General features: G+C 39.2%; 1 protein-coding gene and 1 long non-coding RNA gene across 7 annotated transcripts in view; one reads left to right on the forward strand and one right to left on the reverse strand.

Annotated features, from left to right (window-relative positions):
- Window positions 1–14,410, reverse strand: part of HNRNPD (heterogeneous nuclear ribonucleoprotein D) — a 17,052-nt gene extending 2,642 nt beyond the window's left edge. For 2 of the 6 annotated variants that reach the window (XR_003589708.3, XM_027971131.3), the window contains exons 1-7: window positions 13,867–14,410; window positions 11,956–12,012; window positions 2,939–3,107; window positions 2,173–2,334; window positions 828–959; window positions 298–397; window positions 38–184 (exon numbers count right to left, since the gene is read on the reverse strand). Coding sequence is in view for 4 of the 6 variants with exons in the window: in XM_027971131.3 (XP_027826932.1) it covers window positions 38–184; window positions 298–397; window positions 828–959; window positions 2,173–2,334; window positions 2,939–3,107; window positions 11,956–12,012; window positions 13,867–14,099 (1,000 nt within the window). In the remaining 2 variants the exon portion in view is untranslated. The remainder of the gene's footprint in view (window positions 1–37; window positions 185–297; window positions 398–827; window positions 960–2,172; window positions 2,335–2,938; window positions 3,108–11,955; window positions 12,013–13,866) is intronic. The other 4 variants (XR_006060183.2, XM_027971133.3, XM_027971132.3 and 1 more) reach the window with 3 other exon arrangements.
- Window positions 14,109–17,047, forward strand: part of LOC132659973 (uncharacterized) — a 16,010-nt gene continuing 13,071 nt past the window's right edge. Inside the window, exon 1 of the long non-coding RNA XR_009601097.1 lies at window positions 14,109–15,185. This is a non-coding gene — a long non-coding RNA (uncharacterized LOC132659973). The remainder of the gene's footprint in view (window positions 15,186–17,047) is intronic.

Consider the following 17,047-nt stretch of genomic DNA (forward strand, 5'->3'; position numbering starts at 1 on the left):
GTCAAATAGCAGTTAATATAAAAAGTATAGTACTTACTGCTATAATCACCATATCCATAGTAGTTGTTGTAACCAGTGTAGTCATATCCTCCATAACCACCGTAACCTTGGCTGTTATATCCATAGTTGCCATAGCCTTGATTCCAATAGTTACTATATCCCTGGTTCCAGTTTTGACTGGGGCCTGCAGCACATTAATAGGTTCACTAAAGTCAGAAGATCAGCAAAGATCTTTACTTCAGGATAATTAAAAAGTAGAAAAGCTTAAGATAAGAGTAAACTTAGGCTCGCGCTTACCACCACCTCTTCCACGAGCTCTTCCGGCAAATCCTCCTCTCGATCCCCACTGCTGCTGTTGCTGATACTGTTCCTTCGACATAGCTACTTTGATTTCACACTAAAAAGAGAAGAAGTATGTGATTATACTGACTCAAGGAAAAAAAATAACCAGAATAGCCAATACTGTCTAAAACATACAGTAGGCTGATCTGATACTTTCCTCAAATCAATTCTTCAATTAAACCAATCATCAGTACTTGGAGAAATAATCACTTCTGATAGATCCAAGAAGTATCTGCTTAAATATGTTACTATATTCTATTTGTTGGGTCCTCAGAAAATATCTCCTGGTAAAGTCTAGACAAAAATTCACTTAACAAAAAAAATATTCCCCAAATAAAAGCAAAAAGTCAAAAAATGACTGATAAATAAGAAGCCAGTAAGACATCTTTAAAGCAGAAGCACACAAACTGAACGTTTTATAGAAAGTGTAAATGATTAACTCTCAGCACCACCTAGTATTATCTACAAGTAATTGCTTAACTTACTTTACTAAGACCAACATTGTGATATTTCTTTTCCATTATCTTCTTCACTGGTTCCTCTTCCTTAAAGGTAATAAAGCAGAATCCACGCCTCTTATTGGTCTTGTTGTCCATGGGGAGTTCTATGGATTCAACCTGATTATTAAAAAAAAAGAAAAAGTTGTAATACCTTAGTTTGCAAGTTTAGTGGAGAAAATGCACACAGAAAACAAGCATTTGGCCCTCAAGCTCTATTCTGCTGTCTCTGTTTAATCTTTTTAAACAAGTCTTCATATTAGAATACGCACTCCACCTAAAGTCTTTAAAGCTTTTTATAAAAATACAGCTTCCCAGGGCACTGATAAGGGTCACAAACTCAAATGCCCACTAAGCACAAGCAGAAGGAAACAATCCATTTTTAAAAATTTTGGCGGTGCCACTCAGCATGTGGGATCTTAGTTCCCTGACCAAGAATCAAATGCACGGCCCCTGCACGGCAAGAGCAAACTCTTAACCAATGGACCACCAGGAACATCCCAAAACAGTCAATTTTAAGAGAAATAGAATTAAAGTAACTGTTTGGGAGAATATGGGGGAATGGTGAGAACTGCTAAAAACTATAAAGAACATTCGAGCTATCAAAGGTAGAAGCTGCTACACTTAAATCTTATAGATGGCTGTAACCATGTAAGAAGGCAATCCCAATGTTGCTTCATCTTACAAATACTGAAGAAAAGGTAAATGCCCAGATTTTTGCGGGAACTATTTCAGCTCTTAAATACTAACAACAAAACAAGCAACATGTCTGTCTGAATCATACCAAGGATGTCTGCCGGCTGTATCTGGGTCTAAAGATTCAAGTTTCTCAGCTTTAAATCATTAATTCACAGACAGAATCTAAGTCTGCAATTAGCTTCATAAAACCTGCCACATACATGTGCCTAAATTGAGCAGGCTCTGCGCCACATTTTCAGTTTCTTTCCTTCCTCTTCTCAGCTGAAGCACTTCCTTGCACATCTCAGGTGACCCAACCTTGACTTCCTCCTCATTTAGTTCTACTCCTTCTACTAGTCCAGTAGATTTCAAAATAAGAACATCTACTTTAAGGTCTTTGTGTACAGTGTGCCTGGGACACTGCACAACAGCTCAATAAACTAGAACAGGCAATCTTCTAACCTTCAAAGATACTGCTCCGAAAATACTACTAATAAAGTATTTATACCACCCTGATTTCAAAACAAATCACATCGTCTGTCCAAACTTCAAAACAATTTTGGAAAACCCAGTGAGAGATCTATAATCTGACAACTGTATCTATACTAAATTGGACAAAAAAGCAAAAAAAAAAGGTCAAAATATTATCACATACCTCACCAAAACCACCAAAGTACTCCCTTATTTTCTCTTCAGGTGTATCTGGAGAAAGGCCACCAACAAAAATTTTTTTAACAGGCTCTTTTGTTTTCATGGCTTTGGCCCTCTTAGGATCAATCACCTTCCCATTCAATTTATGTTCTTTCTGATCCATGACCTAAGGAAATTGAAGTTTTTTATTTGAAGGATGTGTATCTTAACTAAGATTCAGAGATTATTAACTTACTTAAGAATAACTATAGTTAAATAAATATAGCTAACGCCAGACATACTTTGACCAGCTCACAGTTAAAGTGTCCAGTTGTGGTGATATGACATCTGCTAACATATACTAGTGTTTAAACCTCAAGGTCAGTTAAGAATGAGAAGGGCTAATCAATTACCAGAAAATCATCATGCCTTTATCAGCACTGTAAGCATGACTGCTACTTCCCTGTAGCCTAAAGACTGAAATGTGAAATGATTCAGTCAAGTTTCCTGCCTACAGATTTCAACATCTGTACTTCTGTGAACATGTCACAGCACATCTTTCCAATCAAGCACCTTTAAAGGTTTTTAAATTTAATTTTAATGGAGTAGAGCCTGGCACATGAAGTATTCAGTAAACAATTCTTCAATCTGATTCTTAAAATGTATTGGCAAAAGCCATTATCTTTTCCTTCATATAAGCACAAAGAGGGAAATCACAAATAATGGGCATATTAATTTTATCAAACTACTCACATTTTATTATTAACTGATTAGAACACATAGCACACTACCTTATCTACACTCTCCGACTCTTTAAATAGCACAAAGCCAAAACCCCTTGATCGCCCTGTGATAGGATCTAACTTCAGAGTGCAGTCTACGACTTCACCAAATTTGGAGAAGTAGTCCTTCAGATCTTTCTTTGTAGTGTCCCAGCTAAGGCCTCCTATAAACATTTTCCTGTAAAGACAAAAAGCAATATTAAAATGCTAAAAAGTTTTTGATTTTGCCTTAAGTATCCACATCAATAATACACTTTCCCCAAACTGCACCGATTTACTGGGCAGTATATTAAAATGTCACTCTTCCTACATAACCACATATCAAGACCACCCTATTACAGTTTTGGAGAGTTCTGTTTATCACTACTGCGCCTGCATAATTAATTACAAGATAGTGAGCAAGCAGCAGATTCTTTTGACTTATCAAAAGGATAAGTGCATCCCCAAGGTAAAAAGAGTGTATACCATCTTTCTTAAATTACAACACTGGTAATAGCAAACTACAGAATTTCACCTTGAAATTTCTCTTCCAAATCTTTAGTAAACTTATAAAAAGGCTATGCAGTTCCCGCTAATGACAGCAGCTACCATGTGCTTACGCTGAAGTTTTCTTTTCTAACAGTTCTCTCATTAGTAAAACTCTTAGCACAAAAAAATGAGAAAGTCTCACAGTAAATTGTAAACCAAGTTTTTGGATGTGCTAAGAATCCTTAATAAAAACAAAAGTAATCACATAAGCAATTTAATGAACAAAAAGAATTATCCAGTGAAGCAAAACTCACTAATTAACCTAGATGATTTATTTTCCAGTAGAACCTCAGTTAACCAGCATAAGATATTAAATCTTTAAAATGCCACAAGTGACAGGCGGTAACTGGAAACCACCAAGACACTTTAAATCCAATCTACACCCCCCCACAAAAGAAAATTTAACATGAAATCCTATTTTTATTATAGCAAATGTCATAAAACTCAGATCTGGTAGCTCTGTGAGCCCTCTGACTTCTGCCCTCTTTACCCACTCCCACAAAGAGAGAACATTACCTCCTACCCTTTGAAGAGACTGAAGATTGTTACTTTAAGAGTAAACTGTCAGAATTTGTTATGTGAGGACTAAACACCAATTTCAACTTGGGAATAAAACCATGCTTGGTCAATGACTTCTATCTTTGTAACTGCAGTGCGTCAGAGGTAGGGGCAGCGGGGGAATGTGGTGCTAACTTTCAGCTCTGGAAAGAAATTAAAGCAAGAACATCTCCATTTTGTGGGCTTCTTAGAATTCTGCCACTAAAATCAATTCTTTCAACAAAAGGACAAAGTCTTATCTCTAGAATAAGATCCTGCTTCAGCTTAACCTAAAAATGCCAGATTAACTGAGGTGTTACTGATCTTACTATTTTATCAGTCTTGTTCTTACTTCTAATGATAAATTTAACACAAAAGAAGTCATTTTTAGGCATACAGTGTGCTTCCCTTTTAAGTTAGAGTTTCAACTTGCACCTGTATTCTAGAATTGGACTATTTATATGCTTAACATTCAGAATTCTAATAAAATTTCCACACTCTTAAGTAACTTTTATTAACCCTTTTGGTATTTATATTATAATCAAAGGAGTATAACAGAACACTCATAATGTACAGGTATTTTTAATGTTTATGGCTAATTCCATGGGGAAAAAGTTGAGGTATTTTCAATGACATTTTCTTTCATATCTGGTGAAATAATATACAGTCCAAGTTACTTAAATTGCTTTAAGCACTTTTATTTTTAACCTAAAGATCCAGAGTACGTACCTTCATAGATGAAAGTACATTATCAACATTTACTCTTTCAAGGTGAAGAGGACACTGCTATCTTTTTCATGAGAAAGACTATAAGGCAATGACCTCTTACTCTTGATATTCATGGGATGTTCTTGATACAAACAATTTCAACTATGTTAAAATTCAAGTATTAAATTACTACTTTTGTATTACAGAAACTTTCCATCAATAATTTAACAGTTAGAAATTATTTCAACCTGAAGAGAATAATTAAAGAAGCTTTTTTTAAAAAACTAAAATTGAAAGGCAAGAAAACCCTGTGGCTGTCTGGCCTATTCCTCAGATACTGAGACAAAACTAGTTTTGAGTTTATTTATCCAAGGCAATATTTACCCAAGGCAGTGTTTTTATTGAGTTGTGTCCTCAATTTAAAATTAATAAAAAATAATTATAAAGAAATAAATTATAACACCAAGAATGAGGCACATTCTATTATTCACAAACCCCAAACTTTTTGTCAATATTAGAAATCAGTTTTCTTAAATACTACATAAGCATACTTATTCATCAATCGGCCCATTAAGTGTTCTCTCGAGAAACTCTGCACATTTAGTCCTGAGGATCAAAAAATAGTTAAATGTGCCTACCTTAAGAGTTAAAAGGTCACTGAAGAGGCTATCCTTCTTAAACTAATAGTCAAATCCTATTTATCCAGAACAGCAAATGTCCTAGACAACTGTAACTTATAGTTTTCCAGAGAATAATTACTGTTTGTCAAAAAATTAGAGCAAAATATGTAGTAATAAAACTTTAGCCATCCAGCACCTTTCGAGAACGAGCCAGACAGTCCACCTTCCTTCAAGTATTGCCTGTTTTACTAGTCTCTCAATTGTTTAACATTACTCGGAATGCGCCTGGATGGAATGGCAATCCATCACGGTACTCTCGCCTGGAGAATCCCATGGACAGAGGAGGCTGGCAGGCTACAGGCTGTGGGGTCCCAAAGGGTCAGACACGACTGAGCGATTAGCACACTGCTTGATTTTTTTCTTTTCCCCTACAGCATACCGCTCATTCTCTCCTGCTGTAATGATTTAACACTATGAGTCAGTCACCACTGACACCTTATGCCACTTGTAGCATGCCTACAATCTTCTGATCTTTTTATTAATGCATTAAACACACCTTATTTCTTGGCTCTAACTTTCTTAGTTCTAGTTTTCATTTTTGCCAGATTAATCAGCAGCCGCTATTCTAAAATGCTCCCTACTCCATTTTTGGGAAAGTTAGTTGATAACTTGATTTTTTCTAATTTTTGGTAAAGTAACAGTAAACAGCCTCTGACCAAGAGTTTAACTGGCTCTTTTTGAGACAAATTCATTACCATTTTGGCAGCCCCAAAGCATTCTTCTGCTGCTCTAATAAGGAAGGCTGCTGCACAAAACTGCTAACCAGACAGGTGGATATACTACAATGAACATACTGTACCAAATCCATCCCATCTTTACTAAATGTAACATATTAAATCCATCCCATTTGTATTCAGTAGACATACCAAAAATATATAACAGCTAAGAAAAAGCCTGTTATCTTAATTCTGGATAAATGGGAACTTATTTTAGCGTCTCTATAATATGAGCATTCCCACATGCTCTGAACTCAAATTATGAGCTGGTATAAGATGTCAATTTAAACTATCTATATTTTATTATTACTGTACCTTACTTAAAGCACAATATCTTATCTGTCCAGATTATCTTTGCTGCCTTGAATGCAAAGACTGACTTTCAAGTTACTTATACCCCCCTGCAATGATATGCAAACATTTTACAATGAAGGAGAGCTGGACTTTCATAAAAATCCTGAACAGTCAAGTTAAAACTACAGCACAGGACTTGTTCAAGTAACAAAATTGGGTCCCTAATACTACAAGTTTAAAATCTGATTCTTACCTGTAAGTGAATCAATAATCCCAACTGAAGTGCAGAACTTCATCTACAGTACCAACAAAGTTTAATTTTTTAATCCTATCTATAAGGTTATTTAGCAACCCAGAGGCAAATACAGTACACAACTTCAAACACCTACTGAACAATTAAAATATCCCTGCCTTATAGATAGTGACATTATACCACACTACAACATTAAATGACAAGCACTGCAGATAACTCTCCAAAAGAGACCTGAGGGTGTTTTGTGGGACATTCTCTTCTAGAGGAAGTAAATTTAGAGGCAGTGAGCCAAGCTACTTGGGGTTTAAATCCTTCCTTCAGAACTTACTAAACGCTTACCTCAGCTACCTGCAATAGGATTTAAATGGCACAGAACATGGTCTGACACCCTGTAAGTGCTCAATAAAAACGAATTACTATTTAGAAGGGTAGAACACAAACTAAATTATTAAATATTTTTTTCATTTATTCAATGACTTGAACTTTTTTAATCTGCATGAGCTAATTAAAGTTTTCAACATTAAAGGGGTATAGGCCAGGATGAGTTTTATACAAATGGATCTTAAAAGATCATTTTTAATGCTGAAGACTTAGCCTCAAAACTTATATATCCCATATAAAAAATACAGACAGGAAATTAGGTTGTCTGAGACTCTTAAATAAAATGTAGCTCCAAATTCACACTAATGACTTGTTTGTACTCTACATAAATGCCAGTAACTTTAGTAAGGAAGAATTTCTAAATATAAAAAGCAATATGTAAGGAGCACTACTGGCTGGTGGAAGCTGTTCTGTTTTTTCCCATCTAAGAACTTTATTTTCAATACCACTGAGGCCTCTAGGTTTAAACACTCCAAACTCAATAGTATCTTTTATATAAAGATACTTCCCCTAACAAGGCTTTACTGTCAAATACCCTATTCAAAGTAATACAATTATCATTACACTTCTTTCCAATTTTGGAAAAGGGCAAAGAAAGTTCTCTTTTAAAACTTCCCAGCAACTTGTAATCTTCCATAGGTAGTTTCATAACAAATTCTGACAGTTTAAAACCTACAACAGAATGTCAAACTGATAATACATTTCAAGTCTGTAACATGACTGGCTAAGTACTGTCACCTTTTAAAGTAATGTCACTCAAGCATAAATACTAATCCTTATTTAAATAAAATTTCTGGTATTTTATCATTGTCTTTACAATCCTAAAATATTAAGTTATTGATAGTAAGAATCTCACCAACAGATAAAAAAATGAGTATTTATTTTTCCTTATAAAATACAGATTTAGTTTAAAATTAAGTCAGCAGTTATGTAAAACAGGGAGGGGTTCATTTTGTGCAACTAGACATCACATGGTATCATTTCAGAATCTGTATTAAAAAAAATACCCCTGGAAATGGCTTGACAAACTTTTAGCAAGACAAAAAAAATAAAAATTCTTTTAGCTAATGTATCAGATCTTATTTCTTCATACTTTGAATGAACCTAAATGACTAAAAAAGACAACTGAGTTGAAATGTAATAGCTACTAAACATGAGGATTTTTGAACAAACTTTAAATGTTTAACCCAAAATTTCCCCTTGTCATTTCATTCCCAAGCAAGAATGACATCTTGTATTTTGCTTTTAAAATAAACTCTCAATCATCTTTATAAGATAAACACTGTTCTACCTAGAGGTTAAGATTCTGGTTAACTGAGATTACTACACGTTCACAATTCTTTATCATAAACACTGAATTCATCAAATGATTTTCACCTTTCTTGATGAACTTCAGAATCTTGCAATGCTTTAAAATCATATTACTTAATATGTAAGATTCATTCCATGACATTGTTGATTCTTTTTGAGTATACTGGCTGACAATTTCATCTCTTTCTCATGAGACTTGGGAGAGGGAGACAGAGCTGGGTTTCCCGGCTATTTGAGTTTTGTGATAGCTTCAAGTCTAGAAAAGCAGGAGCTTACAGAACATGACCCAATACTTAAAACTATCACCTTGATTATTGGCCAAACACTGCCAGTAATACGAGTCTCCCAATCCACCCCCAAAGAGTCTTAAATGTCTAGCTCCAATGTACAATATAATACTCCAGAAACTAAAACATGCTTACCTTTACTCCACAGGAGTAAACCACTGGCAGTATCAACTATTAAGGCACAGGATAAATACACACAAGCTATGAAAGCAGGCTATGTAGTCAATCTTCCTGTGGTGAGCAGTGTTTCCATCACACAGATCAGCAAACCAAGTAACAAACATGTTATATTACCTGAGACCACACTGTTGGAAGTGAAGTAACAGAAACAGATTCCACGCTTCCAGCATCCAGTTCAGTGCCCTATCTACTAAAACGTTGAAGCAGAACTAAAGTCAAATAAAACTTCAACTAACAAAAGTTGTTTCATCACTCCATTTGTGAAACTGCACACACTCAAGGTGCAATTTTAATTCAAACAGGGGAGAAAATTAATTCTATTCCTCTTTAAATGCTTTCAAGCTAAAACTAATCACCCTCAATATTGGCCATGAAATCACACACAATGGTAAATTCGAAACTATTAGGGCACCCTTACAGAGTACCCTGGTAATGTTAAAAAAAAAAAAAAAAAAAAAAACAGAAAATTCACAGTAAACATACACTTAATTTATAGAAGGGGCTCCAAGTATATTCATCTCAAAAACCACCACTTAAAAACTGCTGGTCAATGATATTCTCCAATTCCAAACCCAAAAGGTCAGGTGATTTTAGTATCCTGTATATTAAAGTAAGAATGTGAAATGAAGAGAATCGAGTACTCCTTCCTTACATGTTCATCATCTTAAGATCTGGGGGCATCCATTTCTGCAATTTTAGCCCTGAAAAGCTGTCAAAGGTTCCAAAGAATGCTAAAATTCAGTCTACTCAGGGTCTCAACTTCATAGTAAATCCAACGTCCTGAATCAAAGGCCAGTCAATCTGGCGTGAGACTACTTTATCTAAAAGGTAACTGTTCTACAAAGCAATGTTCAAGATGCCCCAGAAGCACCAGGATATAGAGTATAACCTCAAATATTTAAAACAAAAACTTGTTAGGTAGACCCATTTCTTAAAAATTAGATGGGTGACAACCTATACCACATTTAATTTACAATATTCTCAAACAGGAAGAAATCATACTTAAGTTTATATACTAATAGTTACAGTACTAGATCAATCGTCCTATTACTAGGAAAGTATCGCTGTACTTTGGCTGATAGACCAATGAGGGATTATTCTGCTTCTTGTCTAATCCAATGAAGGTAAGTCAAGGCACCTACCCTGCAAAACTGTCTGAAGGTTAACACAGTATTATTACAGCTCCCCATGAAATCATTAGAATGTAAAAACTTTGTCTCCAGGTAGCTTGCTATACATGGGATGCATTATTTTACCAGACCCTAAGTAATTTTAGAGTATCTAAAAGGATTGTGGCCCTAGAGAGGAGTAGTAAGTCCACACCAAATTAGGAAACCCCCCTGTAGTAGTTTCTAAGTAAACACTTGGGATGTTAACATTGGAAAAATTAAAATGAGGTGAACTCAGGAAGGCATTTTACTAAGGAAATACTCTAAACATCCACAGTAAATTGTGGAAACCCTTTATTCCACTAGAGGTTTAACAAGCATGCCCTCCTCAAAATACCTGTTTATTCTTGTATTAAAAATAAACAACACTTCAGTCTACAATAATTTAAAATACTTTAAAGATGAAATTGTAATCACTTTAGTCTCATTAGAATTGTAAAAAGAAACACACACAAAGATATGTTCAAGAAATTAAATTTAGATAATTTTGTCTCTAGTAATCACTATTTCACTATTATGAAACTTTTCCCCAGTTTTCTTCAAATTGGGACACAGAGAACAGCACATAGGGCAGCCAAGTGCAGACACCAAAAAGATTAGAAATCTTGAGGGATTTTTTTTGTTTAAAAAACAGTATGTGTAAAGCATGAGGCTAACTGATGAGACAGTAATTTTTTTTTAAGTCATATTATTAGACTTTGAAAATATTTGTTAAATGTACAAAGTAAATTTCATAACCTAAAATTGTTAGCTGTAAATATTCAATTGTCCAATTTTCCTGAGATCACTCAAAAAACTTGCAAAGATACAGTATTAGGTAACAGAACACAAAAGTTATCGCGAAGTCAAAAAAACAATCAACCTTTATACCTAAGTGTATGGTCCTTTCAAATTACTGAAAATAATTACTTACATAAGATGAAATAAGTAATGGAGCAGTCAAGTACAGTTATAATTTATACTTAAGTTTGCCACTATTACCTAGAAATGAAATTCAACTATCAAAGGGCCAAACAGATTAATTTCCATCAAAAAAACTTTTATTCAGTATGTCAAACTTCATCTCCAATATAAAACTGGACAGATTTCAGTGAAAGAAAATAACAGTAATAAGCTCCTGTAAGATTTAAATGTTATCCCAAGTGGGCTCTTAGAATGTAGTTTCTACAGCTTTAAGTCAACTACCTGCAATTTACCTGCCCTCTATACACCAGTGGTGGTAAATACAAACTCTTAGAAAACTCAAATATAACTTGAAGGCTGAAATAGTGACATTTGGAGGAAGGGAGGGATAAAAAGAAAATAATCTACCAGACTTCCAAAAAGTCATGCAACTGTGAATACATGTAAACCAACTGTAATTAACATTCCAGCCAAATCACACTGAACATCTAAAAATCTGATTTAAGCTGTAGTGGAAAGCCCCATCAGTATGATCTAACATTAATGTGCAATTCTTATTAAATTTGTGTTTACAAATATGTTTGGAGATTTTTTTAAAAACTTCATTTTTGCATACATATACACAATACTATTTTAAAAATGGTTTTGACATCTCCAGTATACTTCAGCATAACATGCAATATATTTTAAACACACAATACTTCGTATCAGATAACCTTCACACATAGCATTAAAGTTAGAATTACAACAAAGAAATTTTGTCTTAACAAAAACAAATCAACTTTAAATTTACTTTTTCTTGCTCACATAGAAAACATCATTACTAATTATATTATGCTTTAATTGGCCAAACCACAAATACATGCATTACCACAGACCAAAATCCATGTAATGGCATCAATTTTGCCCAAAGATCACACACGATGCCTAAAAGGCTTTATATCCCAGGTACAAAATATCCTACTGTACTAAAGTCTAGAATTTCCTGGGAATCAATGGGCAACTAACCAATTCACAGCCTCCACATGTTATGACTACTGAAACCTTTATAATACAGAAATAAAATGTAAAAGTTTTACCATTCTTCCCGCTGTGCCGTCGCTGCTTCAGAGTGTCGTGGGGAGGAGTTTGAATGGCTAGGGAATTAACAACCGGTACAGCAACCAATCAAAATTCTAGTTTTAGTGTTTGACATGTTAGGGTTAAAAACTTTAATTCATTTACACTCTAGTTCAATAGTAGATTAACTACAAAGGCAGCTGCTTTGTGATTTGAAAATTCAGAACAGAAAGCCTGCCCCAAACAGTAAGTTAAACAATTAATCATTTGGCTGCCTCTGTCCAAAGAACAGAATTCAGGAAAAAACCAAAACGTTAAAGGCTTACGTTTCCAAACATTTAACATATCCCTTTCTTTCGTACATAATTCAAGATAAATGAAGTATCCCCATCCCACCTCTACTCTCCCAAAGCCAGCAATCAGCAAAACAGCCCCACACAAGTCTGCCTCGGCTGAGAATATTAAATCCTGTATCCAAAGGGCTTATGTCTCCCGCTGCAAAGCTTGTGCTTTTTCCCAATAAAGGAAACCGTGTTTTCTAATATTGGGTTAAAGCGACATTTTACTGTTTTTACCTTCTACCAACACCTTTCTCCTTGTTACAGCGGAAAAAAGTTCACAGACACACCCCGCCCCCGCCCCAACTACAAAAAGTAATGGAAGCGTTAACCCAAGATGAGCGATCAGTAACGGGAATAAGAAAACTCAAGCAAGAACCTCGATTTAGTCCCTCCTGCTAACTCCTGTATTATGCTCCCGGCTCCCAAATGCTGCGTTCTAATAAATACTATGCAGCTTTAAGTAATACACACAATGTATTCCAAATGGAGAAAACAACTTACTACTTAACCTGCAAAAAAAAAAAAAAAAAGCCACAGCACAATACAGGATTTGTTCGTTTTATGAAAGAAGGCTGGTGGGCCTCCTTTAACTTAAGTGGGAGAGAGCGGGAAGGAGAAATCAAGGGAGACCAAAAAAAGGATCCCGGGCACAGGGTGGGTTGTAAAAACTGAAAGCCGCCCAGAAGAAGTAAGGTAAGAGTACGATCTGTACCAACAGTCGGGGAATCCAATAGCCGAGGGCGCGAAAAAGGTGCGCGGTTAGAATAACTCTGCGGGATGGGGGAAGGGCAGTCTGCAAGCCGGAGGTAGAACAGCTCCAGTCAAGCGCAGGCCCGCCGACCAGGAACTTCAGGAAAGCCCTGGCAGCAAAACCAACGTACCAACAGGCGATCGGGCAATTTCACCGGGCCCAGTGGGTTCCGTAAAGCTGAAAAGTAGGGACTATGTGAGCAAGCCGTTGGGCGATGGTGCACAGAGGAAAAAGGAGAAGGTCGAGGCGAAACTTACTCAAAATACAAAAAAAAAAAAAAATTCGGCCTGAAGCCGAGACGGGAGAGGAGGAGAGCTGGACCGCCTACAAATTCCCCGAAGCATGTGTTTTGTAAAGAAAAGCATCGTCTCGGGATGCTGCAGTGAGAAGCACCCAATAACCCTTAGGTGTCCAGGCATACGAGCTTTCCCGTCTGATTGCGTTTTTTATACCCAGGACTTTTAAGAAAACCGGGCAGCGAGAAGACACCGGGACTAGAAAAAAGGTTACCCCCTCGACAGGCGGGAAAAAATTCCGGCGGCTAAGTGGGTGGGAGGAGACCCGAGGCGAGGGAGGGAAGGAGGGCGGGCCGGGGAGCAGCATGGTGACGGCTAAAGGTGGAAACGTGTGTGATGGGGGAGGGGGCGATTAGCAGGCTGGGGGGAGAAGGAAATGAAAGCCCCGGGGAGACCAGCGTAGAGAAGGGGAGGACAGTGCAAAGAGGCTGCACAGGCGCCTGGAGGGCGGGCGGAGAGCGGGAACGAGGCCTAATGGCGGGGGGGTAGGGAGGGGGAGGGGGGATAGTTGGGCCTGACTATCCCGGGCCGCCCCTTACTCACCCTTCATCCTCCTCGTTCTTACTGGCATCGATCTTCGCCCCCTCCGACTCGGCGCTGCTCCCTTCGGTGCCGCCGGCCGCGGTTCCGCCCCCGGTCCCGGCTCCACTTCCCGCCGCCGCCGCTGCCCCCTGCGCCGCCGCCACCATGGCTCCCTCCTGCTCGCCCGCCGAGCCGCCTACCGCCGTTGTTGCCGCCGCCGCCGCCCCGTCCCCGCCGAACTGCTCCTCCGACATGGTGCTACTGCCTCCGCCGCCGCCGAGACTACACCCTCCGCTGCCGCGAACCGAAACTAGCAGCAAAGTAATCCCCGCCGCCGCCGCCGCGCGCCCGCTCTACCGCGCGAAGCACACAACAAGGCAGAGAAGGCGCGCGTGGCTGCAAAGGCTCCCGCGCCTCTCCCTGGCCTGCCCCCCTCGCCTCCCACTCTCGCGCGGCGCGCACTCCCGCTCTCGCCCGCTGCACTAAAAAAGAATAAGCAGCGGCGGCCGCTCTTGCCTCCTCCTCGCTTTAATGGCGCCGCCGCGGACCACCTAAAATGGCCGACGGAAGAACGGCGCGTCCCGGTCACGTGACGCGCGAGCGCGCCCTTTGCACCTCCCCCGCCCCCTTTACCGCTAGTTTTCTCCTTTCCCCCCCTTCCTCTCCGGTCCCGCCCTCTCGCTCCCTTTTATACCTTCCTCGCACGCGCAGCGTCGCACAGCGTGGGGCCTTTAAAAGGAACCGGAAATGGCGTTCGATAAGACGGCCGCGCGGGGACCATCGAGAACAAGGAGCGCTGTTTCGAAGGCGCGGCTAGAGGGGCCCCTTCCTCCACCCCCGCTTTTCCGAGGGTTCCTGGTCGGCTCTCCCACAGCCCCTCCCGCACAGCCCAGCTGCGGGCGGGAGGCGAGGCGTCGGGCTGGGGTGTGGTAGCACCTCCCGGAAGGCGGCTGTGCCCTGTGCGCCTGCGGATTTGGAGTGGGGGAGGGGAGGCGCGCAGCCGGCGGCTCTCTGGGTGTCAGCGGTGGCCGCCAGGAAAGGGAGTCGGCCCAGAGGTCTCGACCCTGTCCCGCGGGCTCCTGGGGACGCCTGGCTCGGGGTGGCCTGAGCGAGGCGCCCCGGCTGGCCGCGCGCGGGCACGGACTGCGGCAGCTCCTCCGGCCGCCGTAGTCGCTGGCGACCGGGTGACATTTTGAGGGTTCCCCGGCTGCCCCTGGTTCCCAACCCGTGACGGGCCGGCTGAGGTTGTTGACGATCAGGGCTGCTTTCCTTATAAGTTGTACTTTCCAAATAAGATACTTGCTTGCCTGCTTTTCTCCTGAAATTTTTCGCCAGAAGAAGTAGGTAACTTACGTATCTTAAGGAACGGGGTGGTTTTGCTTTGCTGTCGTTGAGGATCCTGAAACCTACCACGATTCTTTGAAAATGCTAGGAGTTGGGAAGTGTGTTAAATCAACCAAGGGTTCATTTAATGTTAATGTTATTTAGCCTTTGTGCTATAGAGAGTATATAGATGCTGTGAGTCATCTTTACAAGGTTTCTCGGTCTGTTGTGGACTAGGGGAGTTTTGTTGTTGTTAAACACCGCTTGGAGTGTTATGCAAGGTAACAGTCAAGTTCTTTAATAGACCTATTAGAAATCCCAAGCGCCTTGACTGGAAGCTGGTTTATTCGGGCTTTGGGATTTGCAGCTTCTTGCAATTACATCTAGAAGAATACGAAGATTTTAGGTACTTCTTTGGTCAACAAGTGATTATTTGCACGTTTAGCGTGTGCCTAGGCACTGGAGAAACGAAGATTAGTGTGAAGTATAACTAAGAACTCTGGAGAGTTTAAAAATTTGTTTTCCATTTTGTAATTAAATGAATTCATATTAACACCATTCAAAACTCTCGAAGACTAAAAACGTCTGTTTTTTTTTTCCTTGATAATTAATCAAGTTAGGAGAAATAGCGTTGCAGAATAATTAAAACCCAAGACTACGGATCAATTTCTGAAAACGTCTTAAAAATATAATCTTACTGAACTGTATTAAGTAAGTCATACCCAGGCGATGCCAGGAATGTGCCTCTTTGATCAGGTGGTAGTGACTTGAGGTCTGTCTCCACCTGTCAAAATAGTAGCCGAGGGACTTCCCTGGTGGTTCAGTGGTTAAGACTGCATTTCAGCTGCCGCGGGTGGTCGGGGAGGTGGTGTGGAATTAAACTCCTGGTCGGGGAGCTAAAATCCCAGATGCCCAGGCGTATGGGCCAAAAAATAAAAGTAGCCAAGAAGAAAGTGAGTATTGTGCTCAAACCAGATATTCCAATTTAGAGATGATTAAGAAGATCATCTGAAGGAGGTGTCTTTGAATCTCTTCTGTCTAAAAGGGAGGATTCTTTTGCTCTTCAGACAGCTTTTCACGTGCCTGCCTTTTAGTAAAAGACTCCCAAAAGGTTTATTTTAATTCACATGTAGCCCTGTAGCTTCTGGACTTCTTGGTGGTTTAGTTGCTAAGTGCTCTCTGACTCTCGTGATCCCATGGACTTCTAGACCGCCAAGCTCCTTTGTCCTTGGGATTCTCCAGGCAAGAATACTGGAGTGGGTTTCCGTTCCCTTCTCTAGGAGTTTTGGAGTTATATTAAAAATTCCAGGAAACCTGGGAATGATTTTAAAGCTAACACTTTTACTGTGTGTTATGTGAGTATATATGATGCCTTAGAACTCATATCCCTACATATTGTGGTCCAGATCTTTGCATCCTATGCTCCCACATCCACCCAGCATTCCTCTTAGAAGTCATTTAACTTCAACCCTAGTCCTTTAATGTTCCTTATCTACCAAGTAAAACTCCTATTTGTCCTTCAAAACTCCAATTAAATGTTTCTACTTCTGTGAATCCTTCCCAGACTACCTGAGGTAGAATTAATCATACATTGTCACAATCTTAATCTTTTCTTCTGTTTTTCTAAATGTGTGACTTTACTAGACCTTAAGTTTCTGGAGAGTGAAGATATGTATTCTAAGCATCCTTCCTCTCTTATGCCCATATATACACATAGTAAACTAACTGCTGGTTGAATTATTGAATGACAACTTGTTAGGTTTAGGATCTTGTGGGTAAACTAGATATTCTTCCAGAGACTTAAAAGTCTCTTACTACCATCTCACTGGTTTTTCCAATAGTCATGTATGGATGTAAGAGTTGGACTATAAAGAAAACT

The sequence above is a fragment of the Ovis aries genome, chromosome 6 (genome assembly GCF_016772045.2).
Source record: "Ovis aries strain OAR_USU_Benz2616 breed Rambouillet chromosome 6, ARS-UI_Ramb_v3.0, whole genome shotgun sequence".
NCBI classification, from domain to species: Eukaryota; Metazoa; Chordata; class Mammalia; order Artiodactyla; family Bovidae; genus Ovis; species Ovis aries.